The 20,135-nt window shown below is 42.0% G+C and overlaps 1 protein-coding gene across 1 annotated transcript in view; it reads right to left on the bottom strand.

The window, feature by feature from the left end:
- Positions 1-20,135, bottom strand: part of igsf3 (immunoglobulin superfamily, member 3) — a 79,957-nt gene that overhangs the window by 17,521 nt on the left and 42,301 nt on the right. Inside the window, exons 3-6 of the mRNA XM_008328531.3 lie at positions 15,516-15,935; positions 10,663-11,049; positions 6,994-7,401; positions 2,660-3,079 (exon numbers count right to left, since the gene is read on the bottom strand). Coding sequence (XP_008326753.1) covers positions 2,660-3,079; positions 6,994-7,401; positions 10,663-11,049; positions 15,516-15,935 — 1,635 coding nt within the window. The remainder of the gene's footprint in view (positions 1-2,659; positions 3,080-6,993; positions 7,402-10,662; positions 11,050-15,515; positions 15,936-20,135) is intronic.

Genomic DNA, 20,135 nt, shown 5'->3' with positions numbered 1-20,135 from the left:
ATAACCATCTGTTTTCATCAATCAGGCCTTGGAAGAAGACCAGACACGCTCTGATGGTTTTGGAAGTAACTGCAAATGGACACAGAGATTAGAGGCTCAATCCCTGGTTCTGGGTCATTTTTAATAGAATGGGTTTGTACATCTATAGGTTCTTAACCCATTTGGAGCATCACAGTAAACTGTGTGTGTTGATGCACCACATGGCTGGTCAGAGAGAGGCCTGGCTATTGGTGAAATCTATGCAACTTACCTGTCGCTGGTTCTTAAACCCATTTAAAAAGTGTTTATTAAAACCTTGTTTGTCTTAACTTCCTGTGACTGTGAGTGGATTTACTTTGAGTACTCTGGTCTCTGGTTTTAATATTAGTGTAAATAGTTGCTTGCCTCTACTAGCAATGCTCTCAGAGGCCTGTGATGAGACACAGTTACCGGGGCATCGATGCACAAACTCCAGACAGGCTCACACAGATGCATAGTGTGCGCCGGTGAAACTGTTTTTTTTTTTTGTTTTTTTTGTTGTTTTTTTTTACATTTCGAGCGTGGTTTAAAGTCTTTCAATTATGAATCTGGTCAGATGCTGTGTTTTCTCACACCTAATTACACATACTCCTCTGTATCGCACTTCTTTCAAAGAACGACGCAAAGAAGCTCAATAAGGCATTTCAAGCTTATTTGGCCAAGAGTGGTTAACATTTAGGTAAACAGAAAGGATAAAGCAGATGGGATGGAGAGGCGTGAGATCAGAGAGAGTGAAAGAGATGCATTCTACATTCTGACAAATCACCGTGAATCATCAGACTCATAGAGGACTGATCAAAGGAGAGTAATAAGAAAAACTCAGGAGGAGGAGGAGAAGGAGGAGGAGATGAACCTGAACATGATCAGAGATGACCTGGACCTTGGCAGCCAGCGAGATAAAAAGAAATAACTCACTGGCTTTCCTTTCTGAGATATTACCCCTGCACTGAGAAAGATTGGACTGTCCTGGTTACTGATTGGCTCTCACTCAGCAGCTTGACATTGTCAAGATTACTGATGGAATTACCTAGGTAACTGATCACTCTGGCATGGCCACACTAGTGAAACAAAAAAGTGTAGGAGGAGGAGGACTTAGTATTTATATCCCTGCATAGTGCAAGAGTGGGGGATGGAGTGAGTGAGTGAATGCATGTGTGTGTGTTTTCAATACATTTCCTATCCCTGATCCAATCGTTCGATTGATTCACTTCTTTTCACCAATGATGACGGTTCTTCTCGAATAGTATTTTATTGTTTAATTTAAAAAATAGTGTTGGTATTTACTGCTGGCTCCACACAAAAAAAACTATAACATGACATTTGCCTAATTTAGGAAATTATTTGGAAATCATGCATCGAGTACAGTGTGTAGTCTCGGTTTTTTGTCAGAAAGAAGAAAATAAATTGCAAAAAGTGCATCTACTCAACGATCTAATTTCAAAAATGAAATTATCGTAGTTAACACCTTCATTTTGACAGCTCCTAGTGTTAAGACGTCACAAGTTCAAAAAAAGCTACGCTAATTGTGGTTAGCTGTTTTGACAGCACTAGTGTGAACCGAACTGGGATTAGAACACAGTCGCTCAAACAACTGGGTTTTGTCTCCATGAACTGTGTGCATTTGTACGCACACAAAAACCTTGAACTACATATCAGTCAATGCCACTGAAGAGTGAACGACTGTATGTACTGTTCACATGACGACAGTCTCCCGACTTAGTTTTAAAGTGTTATTGACTACCGCTGTCTGCCTCTGGACTCAATACAGCCTCTTACTTTTCTTCACCTGAACATGAAAAAGGCTTGCGGGCAGGAAAAGGAAAATCACTTAGGTCCGCATTGATAATAAATATACTATAACCTACACGCAGCAGTACAATGTTGCCAGTTTTATTACAGGTTGAAAAGCTACTGTTCTCATAACACCTATATTTCCCACTCACGCAGTGCTTTAATAAATCAGGAACCCCACTGTGCGAGTATTTGCTTCACGTTCACCTAAATAAATATGTAGTATAAATATGAAGTATCACGTTGTTGAGGAACACTGTGCCGGGGTAAATTGGGCCAGACGTGCTCGTGCGCCTGTGTTTGTTGTTTTTGTCCGGCCTCTAATTGGGTCTGAATAGGTTTTTCTTCAGTGTGTGTCTGTCGAGCACACAGGGCCGGGGAGGGCAGTGTAGACAGTTTAAATGGCTCCGTTGAGGAAAAAGGGGTTCAAGGACACACTCTCTCACTCTCTTTATCACACTTTCTCACTCTCCCAGCCCACGTCCTTCACTTCCCTCCTCCCATCCTCCCTCTTTCACTCAGTATTCTCTTCCTGAAATCACCCGGATATTTCGCAGTCCTTTCACTGCTCTCCATCAGAAGACTCCACCCTGCAACCACACTCACACATACGCACACGCGTGACAGCACCCATGTCTGCACACACTCCAATTAGTGGGTAAACCAGAGACTAAGAGCAATTAGAGAAGGCAGAAATCCTGTAAGCTCTGCTGAACACGCTCTTGTGTGTGTGTGTGTGTGTGTGTATGTGTGTGTATGTGTGTGTGAGTCTGTGTTTGTCCCTGTATGTGTGCTGGCCTGTGTCTGCTTCACCTAAATGTACGTCTGGCACACAGTGATTTCACATTACCTGGCTGCAGGACACTGATTCCCAGCAGGTTTGAAGTGCGGTTGGCAACTTTGGTCCAGCTGTTGTCGTAATTCCTCCTCCAAAGAATGGCTGTGCACTTGTACTTTCCCGCCTCGCGGCGCCCGGCACTAGTCACAGACAGTCGGAAGTTTGTGTTGGAGAGGGAACGATCCACCGTGGTGCGAGTACCCAATCCCAGCAGCTGCTCGCCCCACTGCAGCGTGCCTTCCCGGGTGAACGTGACCAGGTCTTTGAACGTTCCCTGGTCCTCGCCGTCAGCCTCTGCCGGCATGAAGCTCCAGGTGACAGAAGTGGGGACTCGTGGGTTGTGACGAGGTTTGACCAGGCACAGGAGGTCAAACGAGTCACCGAAGGTCACAGATGGAGTTCGTGAAGAGGCTGACACCATGAACGAGGACTCTGGATGGTGGGAGAGGAAGAAAATAGAGCAGATGTTAGTGTAACACACTTACATTTCCCCAGGGAGCACTGGTGATTGCATAATAATGGATTGCACAGTTTGGATGTGCAATTTTAACAGTCCAATGTGGGCTTCAAAATATCAAGTTAGCCTCTTTTAACTCTATTCTTTAGGTTTGCTAAGAAGCCTCAGAAGGAAGAAAAAAATGACCAGCATTGATCAAGTGCTTTTAATGGTAGCAAAAAAAATCTGTTCATTTTAATTTGAAGCTCTGAGCTGTGCTCTGATGGGAGCGATTTATTTACTAATGGTTCATCTTCCTATGGGACATCACACTGGAGCTGACTCCAAATGTAAGAGAACCGTTCAGTGATCCTCAACCTACGGTGTTTCGTGGTTACGTTTCTCCATGAAATTTATTAAGAAAGTCTTGTTCCATCATTCCAGCGTATGCAGAAGATGGCTTTGTTTAAATTCGCTGGTTGTGCGCCATATATTAGATTGTGCTACATTTGATTTCTTTCGTTTGTGTTGTTTTATGATGTTATCACTGTGTTAGCTTTGGGCAAAAATTGATTTGAGCACCCGCTGTATAAGGAGATTATCAGATGTCCGCAGTGTGTCAATGTGTCAATTTGAATGTATTTTTTCATACTTTTTTGCACCACTACCATGTAAAACTACCATAGCAGATAGGAAACTTGGAACATGAAGATGTTAGCATAGCTCTTGTAATAATACCTCCATCCCAGTAAGAGGCAGTCACACAGTCTTAAAATCTTCCTGAATGGAACATTTTTAATAAAAGGAATAGTTCTCAGGAACATGAGCAAATGAACAGACCAATCATTTTCATTCATTTCCTACAACCACGACACAGTGACCTTCAGCTAAATGCTGAAAGTCCCTCTTTACTGCAACACTAATCCTCCCTTAGCTAAGACATCAAGAACATTGCCACATGTCTCATGCTACCGTTGCATATTTTCCTCCGTTTTTAGCCTTTGACAGCCTTTTAGATTAGCATATGCGTGGACGTGCACGTACACGCTACTCTGTGTGAGACCGCGTGCTTCCCTGTGTGAGAGTGTGTCTCGAAATTAATGGTGATGCAACAAAGACAACCCTGGGGAGAGATTTCCTCTAAGCGCCGACGTTCGATCTAAGCCCCGCTCCTTGCCAAGTCTAAACTTTCCTCATTAAGCTAAAAACATTTGCTCAACTCCATTTATTATTGCCAAGATACACCTACACCGGAGTCAAAAGAGGGGAGAGACTAAAGAGATAAAGACAATAGCCCTTATAAACGGACCTTAATAGCACAACTCCCAGGCACGTTTTACAGTTTACGTCAATGACAAACGTGAATGTGAAGAGGAAAAACGTAGATACAACAAATACACAAATGGCGAAGGAAAAAATACATCTTTACTATTAGATGAGATCATTTATTTCATCGATACATTGCAGATTTCTCCATTATGCTCTTGTCGACAGCCCCGTCACTTTATCTCCCTCCCTCACTGTCTGTCTTCCTCTGACAGCCATCATCCCTGGTGTCCTTCAGGGTATGTAATCAATGGCTTTCCGTCCAGACTTGGCTACTGCTAGGACCGCCGCCTTGGGCTATAATTCTCTAATAGACAATAACTCTTTCCTTTCACTTTATCTCTCATCTCTCTGAACCCAGCGTCTGCCCGTCCATTGAGGAGCTTCTCATGCTCCTCCTCTCAGGCATTAAGCCGTGCCTCTTGGTTTAGTCAATAGATTTGTTTCCCTATTTTATTTGAATATACAGCGTGCATGAATAATTCAAATTTATTTAGCTTCCCTCGATGTGAAGAGTCCCTTTAAGTCAATTAGCAGTAAAGAGAAGCTCTGTTTTTTTTTTTTCTTCTTCTTTAAGGTTAAAAGAGTATTCACTTTGTGTTAATGGTAGAAATGGTGATATCTGTTCCCAGGGGAGAGGTTTTTTCGCTCCCATGCGCTCACATAAGTCCTATCAGCACAGCTAGAGAATCCATATAAGACTAAGCTATGAACCACATTAAGGTACAATGGTCTTATATAACATCTCTGGATTCGGCCCATCTGGTCCACGCAGAGGGCTGGTTAGTCTGAAGCCCTGAATATCTGTTTGTTTTGGTGTGGTTTTTTAGTTGCAAAATGTGTAGATTTATTAAACAGAGACTAAAAAAAGAAGAGATGCTTCAGCAGAGCTCGCCTTCGTTCAATAATAGTATGTTTGGAAACTAAAGTGAGAAGAATGAAGGCAGGCGTTGATCGTCACACGACACGGCACTTTTAAACTTTTGAACAACGCTTATTTGCATAATATGTGCCTTGTTTTTCAAACTGTTTGTGGCGTTAGTAGAAGTCAACAAATGGCCACTTTAGAACCTGACATCTCCTCGCCGCTGCACCGCTGTGTGTGCTGCAGAGCGCTAATCCATGGTTTGTGTGCATGTGTGTATATTAAGTCTAGTTCTCCTGGCCTGCGAGCTCCTCTCTGCCTCGCTCCACTGGCTTCCTCAGCCTGTGCCAGCAAAGTTAAGCTTAATTCAGCCCTCGCTGAGGAGACCCACAGACTGTGAAACACATTGCTGCTGCATTTCCATTCTAATGATTCTGACTAATCCATATGGGTGGGGGCGCATGCGTGCGTGTGTGTGCTCTGTGATGGGTGTCATGGAGGTGTTTGGCATGTGGCAGGTGGGCTGTGTGAGTAAATGAGGGAGTGAGTGCCTAAAATTATCATTCCAAGTGTAATGCAACATGAAACACCATCCAAAAAGACACAAATAAGTGTGTCTGATTTTTCCAAAATTTTACAAAAAACAATAGGCATAATTGAGGTCATGACAATGACTGAAAAGCTAAAGTTTGGACTTAGACAAGTGATTTCACCATGTTTTAGTTCATTGTGATGACCTGTGACTTACTTACTGACTAACAGTCCCTCAGTTCTTGATTTTTTTCCTGTTAATTTAGACACTTAACTTGAAAGGGAAGGAACATTGTTTAGGGGAAATGTGTCTTTATGACAGGTCACTGATGGATGCTGATGATCAGGCTGTCAATCACTTGCTGCACATTATAATTCTTTTAGCGGCAAAAAGTGTTAAAGAGGTATCTAATTATCGATAGGTGTTGTTTTTAAAGTGCTTCTAGAATTCTCTTTGAATTCACTTTGCAACTAAAACCTGCTTCAGAGTAAACTGTCAACATAATCCCACAGCAAACGTAGACGCATCTGTCTTAAAGCCATAATTTGTTCTTGTACGGTTGTACGTTTTGTCAGGAATGAAATGTCGAAATGATGGTGAGTTAAAATAGCCATCCATGAGTCAACAGCATCCCTCGGAGGAGAACAACACTGGCCTAGAGTTAGCTGTGTCCCTCAAGTGGTCGCACCACCAGCCTGTTCACATACTGACTCATACAGAACACCCTGCGGTTCGGTCAGGCGGTGAGTACCTGTACTGTTTCATCATAAACTCTCCACTACAGATTTTTTTAACCCTAGGAAGGTAAATGAGAGTTTGACCTGAAGAATCCTCTTATATAAGAGCAGTGAATTCTTCAAAGCCGTTTCTGTTGCCAACTTCTGTGAGAGATAATAAACCACAACACGTGACTTCATCAGAGGCACCGCTCAATGCTACAAAGCGTACTTTAATTACTTACAGATCTACCCCAGGCACTGCATGAATAAATCATCATATGTTGCAATATGTGGAGAACATGTTCTGCCTGAGCCGTTCATCAATCACCAGGAAATAAACCACGTGCCTGACTGGTGTGTTATGGACTGTGTGTGTGTGTGTGCGTGTGTGTCATACAGATTGATGTGTTTTCAGATAATTCACTGCTTCATACACGAAAGTGATCAGATCAAGCTTTCAGAACTTACCCACTGTTTTGACGGTGACCGACTTGGTGGCTGACTTCTCTCCGATCTTCTCCCAGCTCAGCTCTGGTTCAGTGCCAGCCTGGAACCATTCTGTGACGATGCACTGGTACTGGCCCTCGTCCCCAGGTAGGGCGTTGTACAGAGACAAAGAAAAAGTGTCCGCGCGCACTTTCTCCACTCGAATCTCGCCGTAACTGGAGCGCTCTTTGTAGGTTGGGCTGTAGCGAACTGTGCCATCCCGATCCACGGAGACCAGCTCCTGGGCCGGTCCTGTCACCTGCTTGTCTGTCCACAGCCAGACGACGGACAGGGGACCTGTAGTGGACTGGACTAAACAGGTCAGGTGGATCCCATCGCCCTCGAGAACCTCGGATGAATTACTAAACAAAGACACAGTGATGTTGCTCTCTGAAAAGAAGGAGAAAGAAAAAGAGAGTGAAGCAGGTAAGAGAGAAAAGTACAGTCGAAACAACCCTTTCACAGGCGGAGAGAGAGTCACAATACACCAACATGTTGTCACACTGTATTCTATAGACAATAAAAATCACACCCTTTGTGTTAAAACATTGAGCATGCAGGTAGCTGGGGGCAATAAGTTGCTCATAGTTGAACATGTTGCCTGCAGTTTAAATCAACACAAGTGCAGAGAAGGTGTGCTTTAATGGGTGTACTGCATGGAAGAAGGTGAGTAGGAGGACGGGAGTGCAGTTTGTAGCTGGCCTCAGGCACATCAGTGACGAGCACCGAAGAAGCTCTGCTGATGTGGTGTGTGTGTGTGTGTGTGGGGGGGTGAGGTTGTCTTTCTGAACTTTCTGTGGAGCTCATTGACCGAGTCCGCACGAGCACTGGGAATAAGACGGAGATCACAGGGCACAGAGGCACTTCAGGAAGAGGATGAAAGTCATGCAACTGGCAACTACTGCGCCATCGTTTCTTGCTTTACATCGACCCTAACGACGTCCACATGCATCCAGTATAACGGAGCTACATTTGACCCAAAAGTCTCGAGGGACCAAATCTGTCATCTCTTAAGTGATTTTAATGCGAAAACTTCCTCTTTTATGTATTTTTTCCCCCTACCCTCAGGCCAAACTGTGCGGCTTTACTCTCAGCTTGCCGGCCCTCCTAATAAGCATGAAATCTCTGTGAATACGGGATAAACTCCCAAATCCTATCACACTTGAACAAAAGGAAAACTCTCCATCCTTTCCGTGTCTTCTCTGTCTTTCCATTTTTAAACAGATTCATTCATCATTTCTGACACTGGGTGGCGGAGAGAGGGTTGCCTTTCAGATGCACACATCCTTTCTGCCTTAAAGGTTTAAAGACCCTGTACAGTTCTGCTTTACATCTGTGTTTTATGGTTGGGATCCTACACCCTTCTTTTACTTTTTTGACCCCTACTTTTTTTTTTGTTTTTCTTCAATTGCTTTATTTCTACACGACCTTCTTTACAGTCTTCATCTTTTCCAACGTAGGTCCAATTAAGCCAAGGTCAGGTTTGGTATTAATCCATTATTATTACTGTTAGCTGCATGTCCTTGATGGCTCCTAGCTGAGGTTTCATTTATTAGCTTCATGATAATGTACACTCACATCCTCCATCCTTGGACAGACACTGCTTCTCTTTGAGACCATCTTCCGAATGCTGTTGAATGTTAAAAATCTTTTTTGTTACTGTTCAATCTGCCAGATTATTAAAACTCCCGCAACTTTTTTTCCTGTTCTCCAATTAAGTTCTTTGATTGATCGCTTCTAAATGACTGGGACTTCTTAATATGTCCTCCATGTCTCTGAACTGTACAAAAGAACTGATTTCAAGTTAGTTTTAATAATTTAATAATCCCCTCTGAATGCACTCAGTGTTGTCTCAAAGTGAAAAAGCACTAAGATGCTGGCGTACTCCCAGTCTCTGAGCCCTTTGTCTGGGGCTATTGTATTGCTCTTTAGAAGAGCTGGGCAAACTTTTTGGCTCACAAGCAAAAAAGAAGTTCAAAATATGACCAGCAGGCCAGCTTAGTATTGGCTGCATTTAGAATGCTTTGGCAAAATAATATAAATAAAACGTACATGATTAAACTAAAAAAAAATGGCATGTTTAAAGTCTACCGCCATCTAATGGCACCCCCTGAAATTACAGTTGATTCGTTGTAATTCATAAAACAGAATGATTGACATTACTCTTTATCATAGAATGTAGGGTTAGGGTTAGGGTTAGTGGGCCAGAATAGAAAGCTCACCGGCTTGACATTACTCTTTATCATAGAATGTACCAGTGTTTAGTGGGCCAGATTAGAAAGCTCAGCGGGCTGTATCTGGCCCACGGGCCATAGTTTGCCAAAGTCTGCTCCTATAGGCATACAAAAACTACTATTCAAAACAGTCCAGATGAGATAACGCATCTAAAAGTTATATTTATACTATTTCCTGTTTCATTTACATTAATACTGATGGCAGCAGCAGCTACCATCCCTGTTTTCTGTTTCTTTTATTAGCCTTTACCTCATCAACCATCACCGCCCGCGGTATCCTGTAACAAATTCCAGCCCAATAGCTACATTCATTGTGCTAAAACACATCTTGAACCCGTCTGTGAGGATGCAGGTCAGGGAGAGCAGGCATGAAAGGGCAGTTATTGGAGGGAACTGATGCTGCCTGGCTGCCACTGCTGTGTTTCCTAACAGTTCTGCCCCCCATAACCATGGGCCATTATCCTGTGTAAACACTGTAAACATATTTTATAGGGCATTAAGGTGTTTTGTGGGGAAAAACAAAACCCATCACACGGTGAGGTTCCCATGACACTGCTGCAGATGTGGGAGCTGTTGCTTTGGGCTGATTTATTAATGGGGGGGGGGAAGGGGATTGTGTTTGTGTGTGGTTGAGGGAGAGGATGGGTTTAAACAGTGGAGATAACAGTGGTTGCTGGCAGAAAATATTACCATGCGATTACCATGTTTTAATTATACAGGAGGCAGCTGTCCCCCGAGTCCTCGGGGGCATAAAGAGGGGCCACAGAGGAGACTGGAAGACGTGCAAAAACTCTGGGGCTCCAGGTGACCGGGGTGATGGCTTTGTGACAGGTTTGCATGGTTTACTGTACATTTGCATAAATCAGCTGGAACCATAAACCATTCCTCACCATCCAGCCCTGTCTTGGTCCAGCTGGAGAAGACTGTCCTGCCAGAGCACATTAATTTAGCCCTGGGAAGCACTTAGAGGGCCCTGGAGAGCAAGGCCCCATTCTCTGCTTCTCTTCTTTTTCCATGGTTTCATTTCATGCCTGTTAGCTCAGCCTCCATGAGTCTGGACTCCTCTGCTCTAAATTGCCCAACTATAGTATTACCCCCCCTTTTTTCTTTTCAGCCAAGGAAACGGGAAGGACCACGATGCTGCATTACCAATCCACTCGAACAGAAAATACATCAGGACTAAAAGCACCATTATCCTTTTCCTCTTACTCACAGCTAACAATAGAGGCCGGCCAGCTATCTGTTATTGTCCAGCTAGTATAAAGCGAAGGGGAGATGGGCAGGAAGAGGGAGGGAGAGAGGGGAGTGCAGCTCTCTATATCAAGATTAAATACTTTATTAAAAAAAGCTAATCATTCTTACTGTAAATGACAACCAAGGACAGGAAAAGTCAGCCGACGAACAGGCGATTACTCACTGAGCTGCTGGACTGTGATCTGGACGTTGCGGGACCTCTTGCTGCGGTCGATGAAGTCTCCTGTAGGCGTCTTCTCCCGCTCCGTCACGCGGCAGATGTATTTCCCGGCATCTTCGGGACGAAGGTGCTGCAGCTTGAGCAGGTGGACATTGGGACTCTCCTTTCGCACGGTCATGTGACCGGCTGCCTCACGGGAAACGTACTCGGGGCCCAGGGCAGGCACGGCGTTTGGGCCCACCACGGCCACCGGTGAGCTGCTGAAGACCCACGACACCGAGAAGAAACGCTCAGGGACATTCTGGGCCTCGATGGTGCAGCGAAGCTCCAGCGGCTCACCGGCCGTGAAGGACCGCCGCTCCGTGCTCACCTGGATGCTGAAGTCCCGATCTGAGTGAGATAAAATACAGAACAGAAATCAGATTTAAAATTAAATTTAGTTGTAACTGATGTTCCTGATTTAAAAAAAAAAAAAAACTTCGACCTGATTAGAAATTATAAGAAAAACTCTTTCATTTATTTATCTGAAAAAGCACTACCACAAATCTACTACGCCTGCTATTACTAGGAGTAGTTCTACATTTAAGTATTGTTCTTCTTTCTTTGTATTTTTTCTTTCTATTGTTAGCACTACTCTTTTTCCCTTAGAGTTAAGGCAACGGTTCACAAAGTGGGGGACGGGTGCCCATAGGGGTGCACAAAGCTTTTGCAGGGAGAGTGCATTAATTCAAATTACTTTCAGTTCAATGTTTGTCCTTATTTCTCTTATTTATTTATTTATTTATTTATTCAAGCACATTGAGAAAATGCACTGATTTGCATTTGTTTTAAACATTTTTCAATGAGATTTGCAATTTTGTAGGAAAATCTGTGTTTAAAATGAAGCTCAATCAAGTTTTACAGCAATAGCTCTAAGATATTAAAAAAACATTTGGTCACAGACAGCTAAAATTTATTTTTTTTACAAATCTTTTTTCAAAAAACATACAAGAGATGAATGGGATTAAAAAGATTTCAAATATCCTTTCACTATCACTGTTTTACTATGGGATCAATAAAGTCCAATTTAATCTATTTCAATTTTGGATTGAGTGGGTGTTGAGAGTGGGGGAGGAGTACGGGTGGGTGGAGGTATAATATAGTAATAGTGGAGGAAGGTTGAGGTCACGTAGTGCATTGCTTTGGTAAAACGCTGATCTTTCATAGGTCTCCCACCCTCCCCTCCCCTCCCCTCCTCTGCTCTGCTCCCCCCTTGATTTCACCTCTGCAATAAAAAGCACATCTAATTAAAATTCTCTCCAGCAGTCTGAAACGGAGCCGAGCATCTTCCCTGCCTCCTCCGCTCGGTCTGGGGTGGAGCAGACACAGAAAACAGTGCGAGTGCTCTATCTCAGCAGCTCGGCCAAATTACAACGTGTCTGTACAACTCTGAGTTTAGGTCGAAGCGCACCGTTTGTTCGCCTGGTTTCATTTGCCGTATTAATTTTCTATACTCGTGCAGCAGGTGTGTGTGTGTGTGTGTGTGTGAGACGGCTGGTTTCCTTTCTCTGTGTGGTGTCAGCCCTGAGCTGCGATTACAAAGACTTTCTGAGAAAAAAAAAAAAAACAACTCGAGAAAAAGTTCAAAGTCTGGCGTCAGTGTTGCGGTTGTTACGGTAACGGGGAGGTGAGGATGAAAGGGGGTGAGGGGCGGGAAGGATGACACTAACACACATCAACACCGACACAAGTGTTGACATTTAAACACAATCAAAAAAAATTCATTCATCCCCTTCTATATATTATTCACAGTGTCATGGATGGAGGATGGAGGAGTGGCGGGGGGGTTAAGGTGGGGTTACACCCTTGACAGTTGGCAACCAAAGGACCACATACAGAGACATTCAGCCGTTCTCTTCAGTCATATCTATGTTCAATTCGGAGGGGTCCAATATGCCACCCACATTTGTGGTTTTTCCAAACCCTAAAACTCAGTCACAGGAGTGACCACAGTGACATTAGCTACTGCCGAGTCATATTAATGATCCATTTGCAGCTTGGACGTTTACACCAAAGAATAATATGTTTATAAACTCACGGAAAGATGATTTTGATTTATAAAGTACTGGTACTTTATACCAGTAAGCCACACTGGCATTTACATCATTTATTACCAGACACAAATGTAGTTTTTTTACTTACCTGAGTTTGTTGAAAGAAATGGAAAAATTAAACAACTGCAGACAATAAGGCGGAAAAGAAATAATTGTGCATAAATAAAGAAGTGAGAGGTAATGATTGTTAGGAAATAGAGTGAGACGCACATTAGGATTCTGTCTATGGCTCCTTTCTTTGACGCCCGCTGTGGCTGATTAGCAAGTTCTAATGATGCCATCTTGAGACCAAACCAACTCTATCTTTTATAACAGCAGTCTGATGGAGGAGACGCTCCCTCTCTGTAGATGTCTTTAACTCCTTCAAATATTCACATTACGTAAACAATTTCAGTCTAAATCGATGCAACTTATGCCCCAGGTAAGAAATAAGTGAGAAAGTAGAAATAATAAAAAAGTAAAAAAATAACATCACACACTTGAGTTTAAAACTTAGCTGCACCCCCTCCTCACCCCACTCCCCCCCGTAGAACAATTGGGTTGTCAGCCATAACACCTCCTCCATTATAGATCAGAGAGCAGACAAAGAGTGACGAAGGAGCGCCGAGAGCCGAGCTCTTTGTGCCTTTTGTCTCCACCCTGAAGTAGCGAGAATTCATCTCGCAAAATCTCCTTTTTTACACGTGCGGGTCCCTCTCTGTGTCCCATCTGCACAACACTATCTGGGACACCATCAGGCTATATCTGTCCCGAGGAGAACAGAAGCTTAATGGAGAAAGTCAAAGCAATCCCACTTTCAAGAGATTTACTGACACGAGACACTTGCCACAGTGTGCTGCGGCGGTAATTGAGCTAATGTCATAACTGTTTATCACCCATCTCTGTCGCTCTCTCTCTCTTGGAGAAGCATACAAAGAGATTATGTGTGCACACGGATGCAGCGTGTGAGTGTGATGAGGTCAGGTCGGGCAGGAGGTTTAGGGGGAAGCCAGGATTCGTGAAGTAGTCTTTGTTTCCGGTCCATTAAGTCCAAATCTCGACATCTTATTAGATCGTTATCAATTTGAGCCGTGTTCCTCCGTCAGCCACCTCAACACACTCTTTGTCTCTCCCACATACTTCCATTACGTGCCACCCCGTTACTTACTCCACCGCACGTCAGTCTGTCACTTCTCTCTTCCTCCCTTTTACTTGTTAACTCCCTCACATTAGATCATCTCCTCCTTTCTGAGTTTGCCCTACACACAGTAGCTTTGCACACCAAAGTCCAAACTAGGTGAAGGTAACTTTAGCAAGGAGAGATAATCAAATGTGATGTGAATAATCTTTTTTTTTTCAAGCTTAGGACATAGGATAAACTATGGACTGTGTTGCACTGACAGTTGATTTCCACCAGGGTAAAATACTTTTCCAACAAAAGGCCATAACATGATTTTAGGTAGAATGAAGATAAACCTGTGGCTGACATGACGCTCAACGACCTTTAAGGTCCAGAGAAATGACTTGTAGATCGTAGAAAGCAGAGTGTATTGTTCCTCCACTTAGAGAAGCTTTAACAGAGCCGTATGCAGAACTTCAAGTTCTGCCCTGGGGAAGTTGTTGTACTTCCTGAACTTGTGTGTAAGTATACAAATCTACTCTGACTGCTGCTACTACTAGAACTAGTACTACGATGAAGTATTGTCCGTCTTTCTTTGTTATTGTTCTTTCTATTGTTAGTACTACTCTTTTTCCCTTTCAGGTATGGTAAGGGGGGGGGGGCATAGTGGGTGTATGAATTCAAATTACTTTCAGTTTAGTGGGGTTTTTTTCAGACCCAGTGAGTGTTTTAAACTGGGTTTTAAACTGGGTTTAAAATCTGTGTTTAAAATGAAGCTCAATCAAGTTTTATAGCAGTGGCTGTGAAAGTGTCAACATGGGGTGGGGGTGAGGAGGTGGGGAGTTCAACATTAGTCAGATGTTCAGTGTACGTGAGGAGTGGAAAGGGGCCCCTGACTATTGGCTACATTTTCTCTGGATTCCCAAAGTCGATGAGAATGAACAGCGCTGGTTTGAAGACAGCGACGTAAACTCAGGGAGTGACCGGAGCACAGAGCAGTCAATCAACGACACCAAACACAGTTCTCCAAACCTTTTACCGGGTTTCCCATCTGAAGCACCAAAAACAAGCTGCTGAAGGTTTCAAGGACATGACGTGTGACAGGGAACAGTTACAAGGAGAAGGTAATTGGCATATTTCCCTGTTTCCAACATTGTCCAGTGCACGCCGCTATCTGAGCGGTCAGATTCACACCAAGTAATTCAGAAACAGCATGAAGAGAGACGTCTGTCTCTCTGCACAGGTTTAAAAAAAGTCCTATTCATCCTTATTAAAAGAAATGTAAAGGTATTTGAAAAGAGGGACTGGAGCCACATCTTGTATTCAAGATTAATCTCTATGTTGTCAATAGACCAATGGAAAAATGCATATATATTACACATGCTTTACCTCATATATACTGTAAATCATATATACTGTAAATAGCTACATATATAGATATATATGTAGATACATAATATGTATCTACATATATACATATATACACACACATATACGTATATATATATATATATACGTATATGTGTGTGTATATATGTATATATGTAGATACATATTATGTATCTACATATATACATATATACACACACATATACGTATATATATATATATATATTTTATACACACACATACATACATACTGCAGATCATTTCTCTGGACTCACCAGTGGGCTGAATACGAAGCTGTGTCTTGTTGCTCTGCTTACGGGTCATGGTGAACCAGCTGCCATCCGGGTCCTGAATCCACTCAGCAGCCTGGCAGTACAGCAGCCCCTGGTCCACAGGCTGCAGCTTGTGAATGGTCAGTCTATAGGACGTCGTGCTGATTTTATCCAGCCTCAGATCCCCCGCTGCTATTCTTTGCCGGTAAGTTCCCCCCGAGCGGAGAACAAAGTCCCGGGACAAGGTGACCAGCTCCTGAGGAGCAGCCGTGGCGTCCTCCGGAGATCGAAGGTACCAACCCACAGAGAGGTGAGTGTGCTGCGCCGTGGTCCGAGACACCTCACAGTTCAGGGTCAGCGTGTCGCCTTCCACCTTGGACAGAGTTGCAGATGGAGACGTCGCTGTCAGAGAGTCAGGAATAACTGCGGAAAAAAGAAAATATACTCTTAGTTGATGCAACTTTGTCAAGGATATAAAAAAAAACTACTACTGTAGCAGGACTTCTTTAACACCTCAAACCCTGACACGTATTTGGTACTACCTTCAGTGGTTAAGTTTGCTCAACCGACAGATACAATGCAAGTTTAATTGCATTATTCCAACACTACTGAGAACACAGCCAAAGCAGACGGCTGGTGCAGGGATGATGAGAGAGCTGAACAGAAAAAGTGCAAGAAAGCCTGGGAGACATTAAGATCGCCTCAGAAAACAGGTTGGAAGAGCTCCAATCTGTCGACAGAAATAAACGTGTACTGTAGTGTATTAGATGCAAGGAGCCTGTAGTAGTGAAAGAAGTATTTTTGGATTTTTATCACGATGCTGTTGTTTAAATGTAGGTGGAGACGAGTGGGTAAATGGACCTGGAGTGTTTTTAAAGCATTAATGACAAAATAACAAGAAGAGAAGCAGTGATGTTTAAATGGTGTGAGTGCGATGACTAACAAAAAGCTTTTGTTGTTGGATTAAATTATTATCAAAAGCCGAGGTCGGTTCAAGGAACATAGGACATTGTTACAATTAGTCACATTATCCTGAACGGAGGTAAATAAATTATTTTTAGCCATTCATAAGGCACACACTCATTTATACTCTTTTTTAAGCTGGTATTTCGAGTTTTCACACAAACAAATTAATGAACCTGAAATAATAGAGCGTTTAGTAAACAGATAATGTGGAAATGAGCAGGAGGTTAACAGGCTAAGCTGGTTTAGAAAATAAAGATCAAATAATAATGTTAGCAAAGAAAAAATGTGATTTTATTTCTTTCTCTAGAAAGAGATGTCTTTCTAGAATAATTCTGGCCTTCCAACAAATATAGATGGTGACCCCTGATGGTGGCCAAAAAAGTCGCTTTTATTTTAAAGCAGATATTTGTTGCTCCTTAATGCCTCGTGCTAAACTTTGCAAGACAAGTCAATGTAAATCAAAGTATTTAGATGAAGAAGTTTGTAGTGATTTTCAGATCTGTCAAAAACATTAATCACACTGTTAAAAGATCCAAGAGAAATCCTTTTGGAGAAAGAAACGCTGTAAACTATGATTGTGAAAAATACAAATTAAAGGGAAATCCACTTTGTATTGATGGTCTGTTAAAATAAAATATAAATAAAATAATCTATTAAAATTTAGATAATTCCTTTGAGCAAAAAATCTCAATCCATAATTGCTAACTTGCTAACAGTAATATGTACTTGACTGTCCTTCCTGCAGTCTAGAACCGTCAGACATCAGTAACTACCAACTTGTATTATCTACTGGTTACAAACAAGTGGAAAGTGTAAGCTGATGAGAACAGGAAGTGAGTCACTAATGATATAGAAGCTTTTTATTTTAACTGAGACTTCGGCTGACCCTGAGTCACCCGTAGATGGTGGAATTCTTTCTTTGTGCCTGTGTCTCTGAGCTGACAAAGACCTTTGTAGAGATGTTTTCATCTATTCAGCCTGTAACAGGACTGTCATTGTGGAGATGACACATTTAGAGCAGGTCTGTGCTTTTTCCTTAACTCACCTGCTCTGCCTTAATACGCAGCTAAAAGCTTTTTCCCCCGGCATTCTTTACTGCATACTAAATTTTTACGCACTAAATTCGTGTCCCCGTGCATCTGTGAAAAAAACAATAAACACAGGTGTGCTGGAGAAAGAACAGAGAAACAGACGCCACTAATGAAACAATCCAGGTAGGGGAGTGGGATGTGGAGAACAAAGGAAACCAGATCAGAGACGAATGAGGAGTGGGGTGGAGAAAAAGATGCTTGACATCTGGTTACTGGAGTTTAACGAGACACTGAGAGAAAGAAACGACCATAAAACAGTAGTGGCAGGAAAATAAAGTGAGTAATAAGGCAGGTCAGACACGATGGCACTCAAATTAGATGCCCTTCAGGAAACGAATAGGCCCAGATAAGAATAAACAGTTTCCTGAGCATCTCTAGAATGTACTGATGAAATCTGACGGAGATTTTCCTCTAATACCACTTCTAAATATTCTTCACGCTGGAAGAGGAAGAGGACGAGAGCCCTGCGATGATGTATTTGTTCGGCGGACACAAACGGCACATTACCTGGCTTCAGTATCAGCGTTTATATTTAGATGCTGTATTTATAGTTCATGACAATCTGCTTTACCTAACAGCTTCATCTGCCTGGTGCTAATTCCCTAATATTAGATCCACTAGACTCAGCATTAATTATCAACCAAATCATAATATCTTAATTTGATCTCCTCTTATCACAATCCAAGTGAGTTTGGAAATATGAAATATGTTTCCAAACTGCATCACTGGGAAGATTTTAGTTTTTTTAATATTTCATTTGATTTTCTCCAGTTTTTGCTCATGTCTGGTGGTAACTACTGCAAATATTATGTGCGTACAATGTTGTGGAATCCGTGGGATCTTTAATGAACAAGTGAAGTATATTGATTATCATTATTTTTGACACATCTTAGGGTTTTAATTCCATCTTTGTTGGTCCAACAACATTAATCTTGATGCAAATAAAAAAAAAGACTTTTCTAGAGCAGTGGTTCTCAAACTTTTTATACTCTGTACCACCTGAGAAAACACTGATCTCTCTGAGTACCACCGTGATGACCAACATTAGAATACAGCAGCAAAGGCTTTCTCTATTAGCTTCCACCACACAGGAGAGAAGTTTAGAAATGTTTAGGTGTCAGTTAAAATACTATACAATGTTAAATGTTGAAAAGGGCACTAACCAATAAAAAGAAAAACAACCAAAGGGTTCAAAATACAAAACATTTTTTGGTTCATTACACAGGCAGGTCATTTGTATTTGTTAACTTCTCATTTGGTCCATAAAAGTGTTTTAAAAAGATGACAAAATGAAACGTTTTCGAATTAGTTCACAAAACCAAAATATTTACTTGACGTTTATGTTTTAGTGTCAGAATAAAAGAATTTGTGGCTTTCATTCAGTTTGATTAGTTCATCGGCTGATCCTCTCTCTTACTTTGAAAACTCTTTAAAAATAAGGCACAACAAAAAAACACATTCAATAAAACACTAAAAAAGAAAAATCAAATTATAAAACAAAAAAACATTAGTTGTTACATTTTCCCACACTGGTCAAAATGTCGTTCCAAAATAATGGACAACTTCATCCACCAAACCAGACAAACAAATACATCAATTATGTTTTTCTGAGTAGAAAGTTAATTAAACTAGACTCATAAGAACAAAATAATTCCCAATCCTTGTTAATCCAGAAAGCTGAAAGTTGAAATCGATTTCATTAACTGAGGAAATCGAGTTAATTATTTTCTAAAAATAAATAAATAAATAAACAAAAAGGCTTTTAATTAATCCACACAAAAAAGAGCTTCTTCTTGCAAAAAAAAAACCATTCCACCAGGTGTTTGTGTGGAAATGCCAGCACATAATTAAAAACTCCTGTGTATCAGAGCGTCTAATTTCTCCAGTGAAGATCTTGGAACATCTCCTCGTTCATCTCCATCTCTTCAGTCCTCATTTGGCGGTGGTTTCTCACAGGCCCACTGTTTCCACAACAACACCACCACAATCCACCATCGCTATAGCAACCTCACCATGCGACACTGCGGGCCGGGTCTGAAATAATAATCGCTCCTCCCCTTTTTACACCAACCCTATTTTGAGTCTCCCTCACTTTACACACTGTCAACACAGGGGTCAGAAGGCCAGGTGGTTCACGCTGTCTTTTTCTGGCCTACTTTCTGGACCAGATTTACCACGTTAGAACCCGGTCTGCCAATCACATCTCAACAGAGAAATGCAGTTGGAACAGAGAACCAATCAGGCAGAGGCAGAAAATCTTCCAAGGGTCAAAGTCAGGTTGTACACACACACACAAGATTGTCCCACAGCCTTCCTGACCTAAATATGGAAAGGATTAAAAAAGACATGTGACAGCATCTTAATGCAACCCCCGGGATTGTGTTTGTGAGTGTGTACTCACTCAGAAAAAAAGTTGAATTTTAATCTTAAAAAAAAAACACTCTGTGAGTAATTTGAATAAAATTACAAGAATATTGTGATTTGTGGAACCAAGACCATCAACGGTCGTCACGGGTCATTTTAAACAAAGGATTCTCAACCTGCAACCACAGCCAACTGAAAAAAC

This window comes from Cynoglossus semilaevis, chromosome 16 (genome assembly GCF_000523025.1).
Source record: "Cynoglossus semilaevis isolate Cse_v1.0 chromosome 16, Cse_v1.0, whole genome shotgun sequence".
In the NCBI taxonomy this organism is placed as follows: Eukaryota; Metazoa; Chordata; class Actinopteri; order Pleuronectiformes; family Cynoglossidae; genus Cynoglossus; species Cynoglossus semilaevis.
This window is presented reverse-complemented; position numbering and strand designations above follow the sequence as displayed.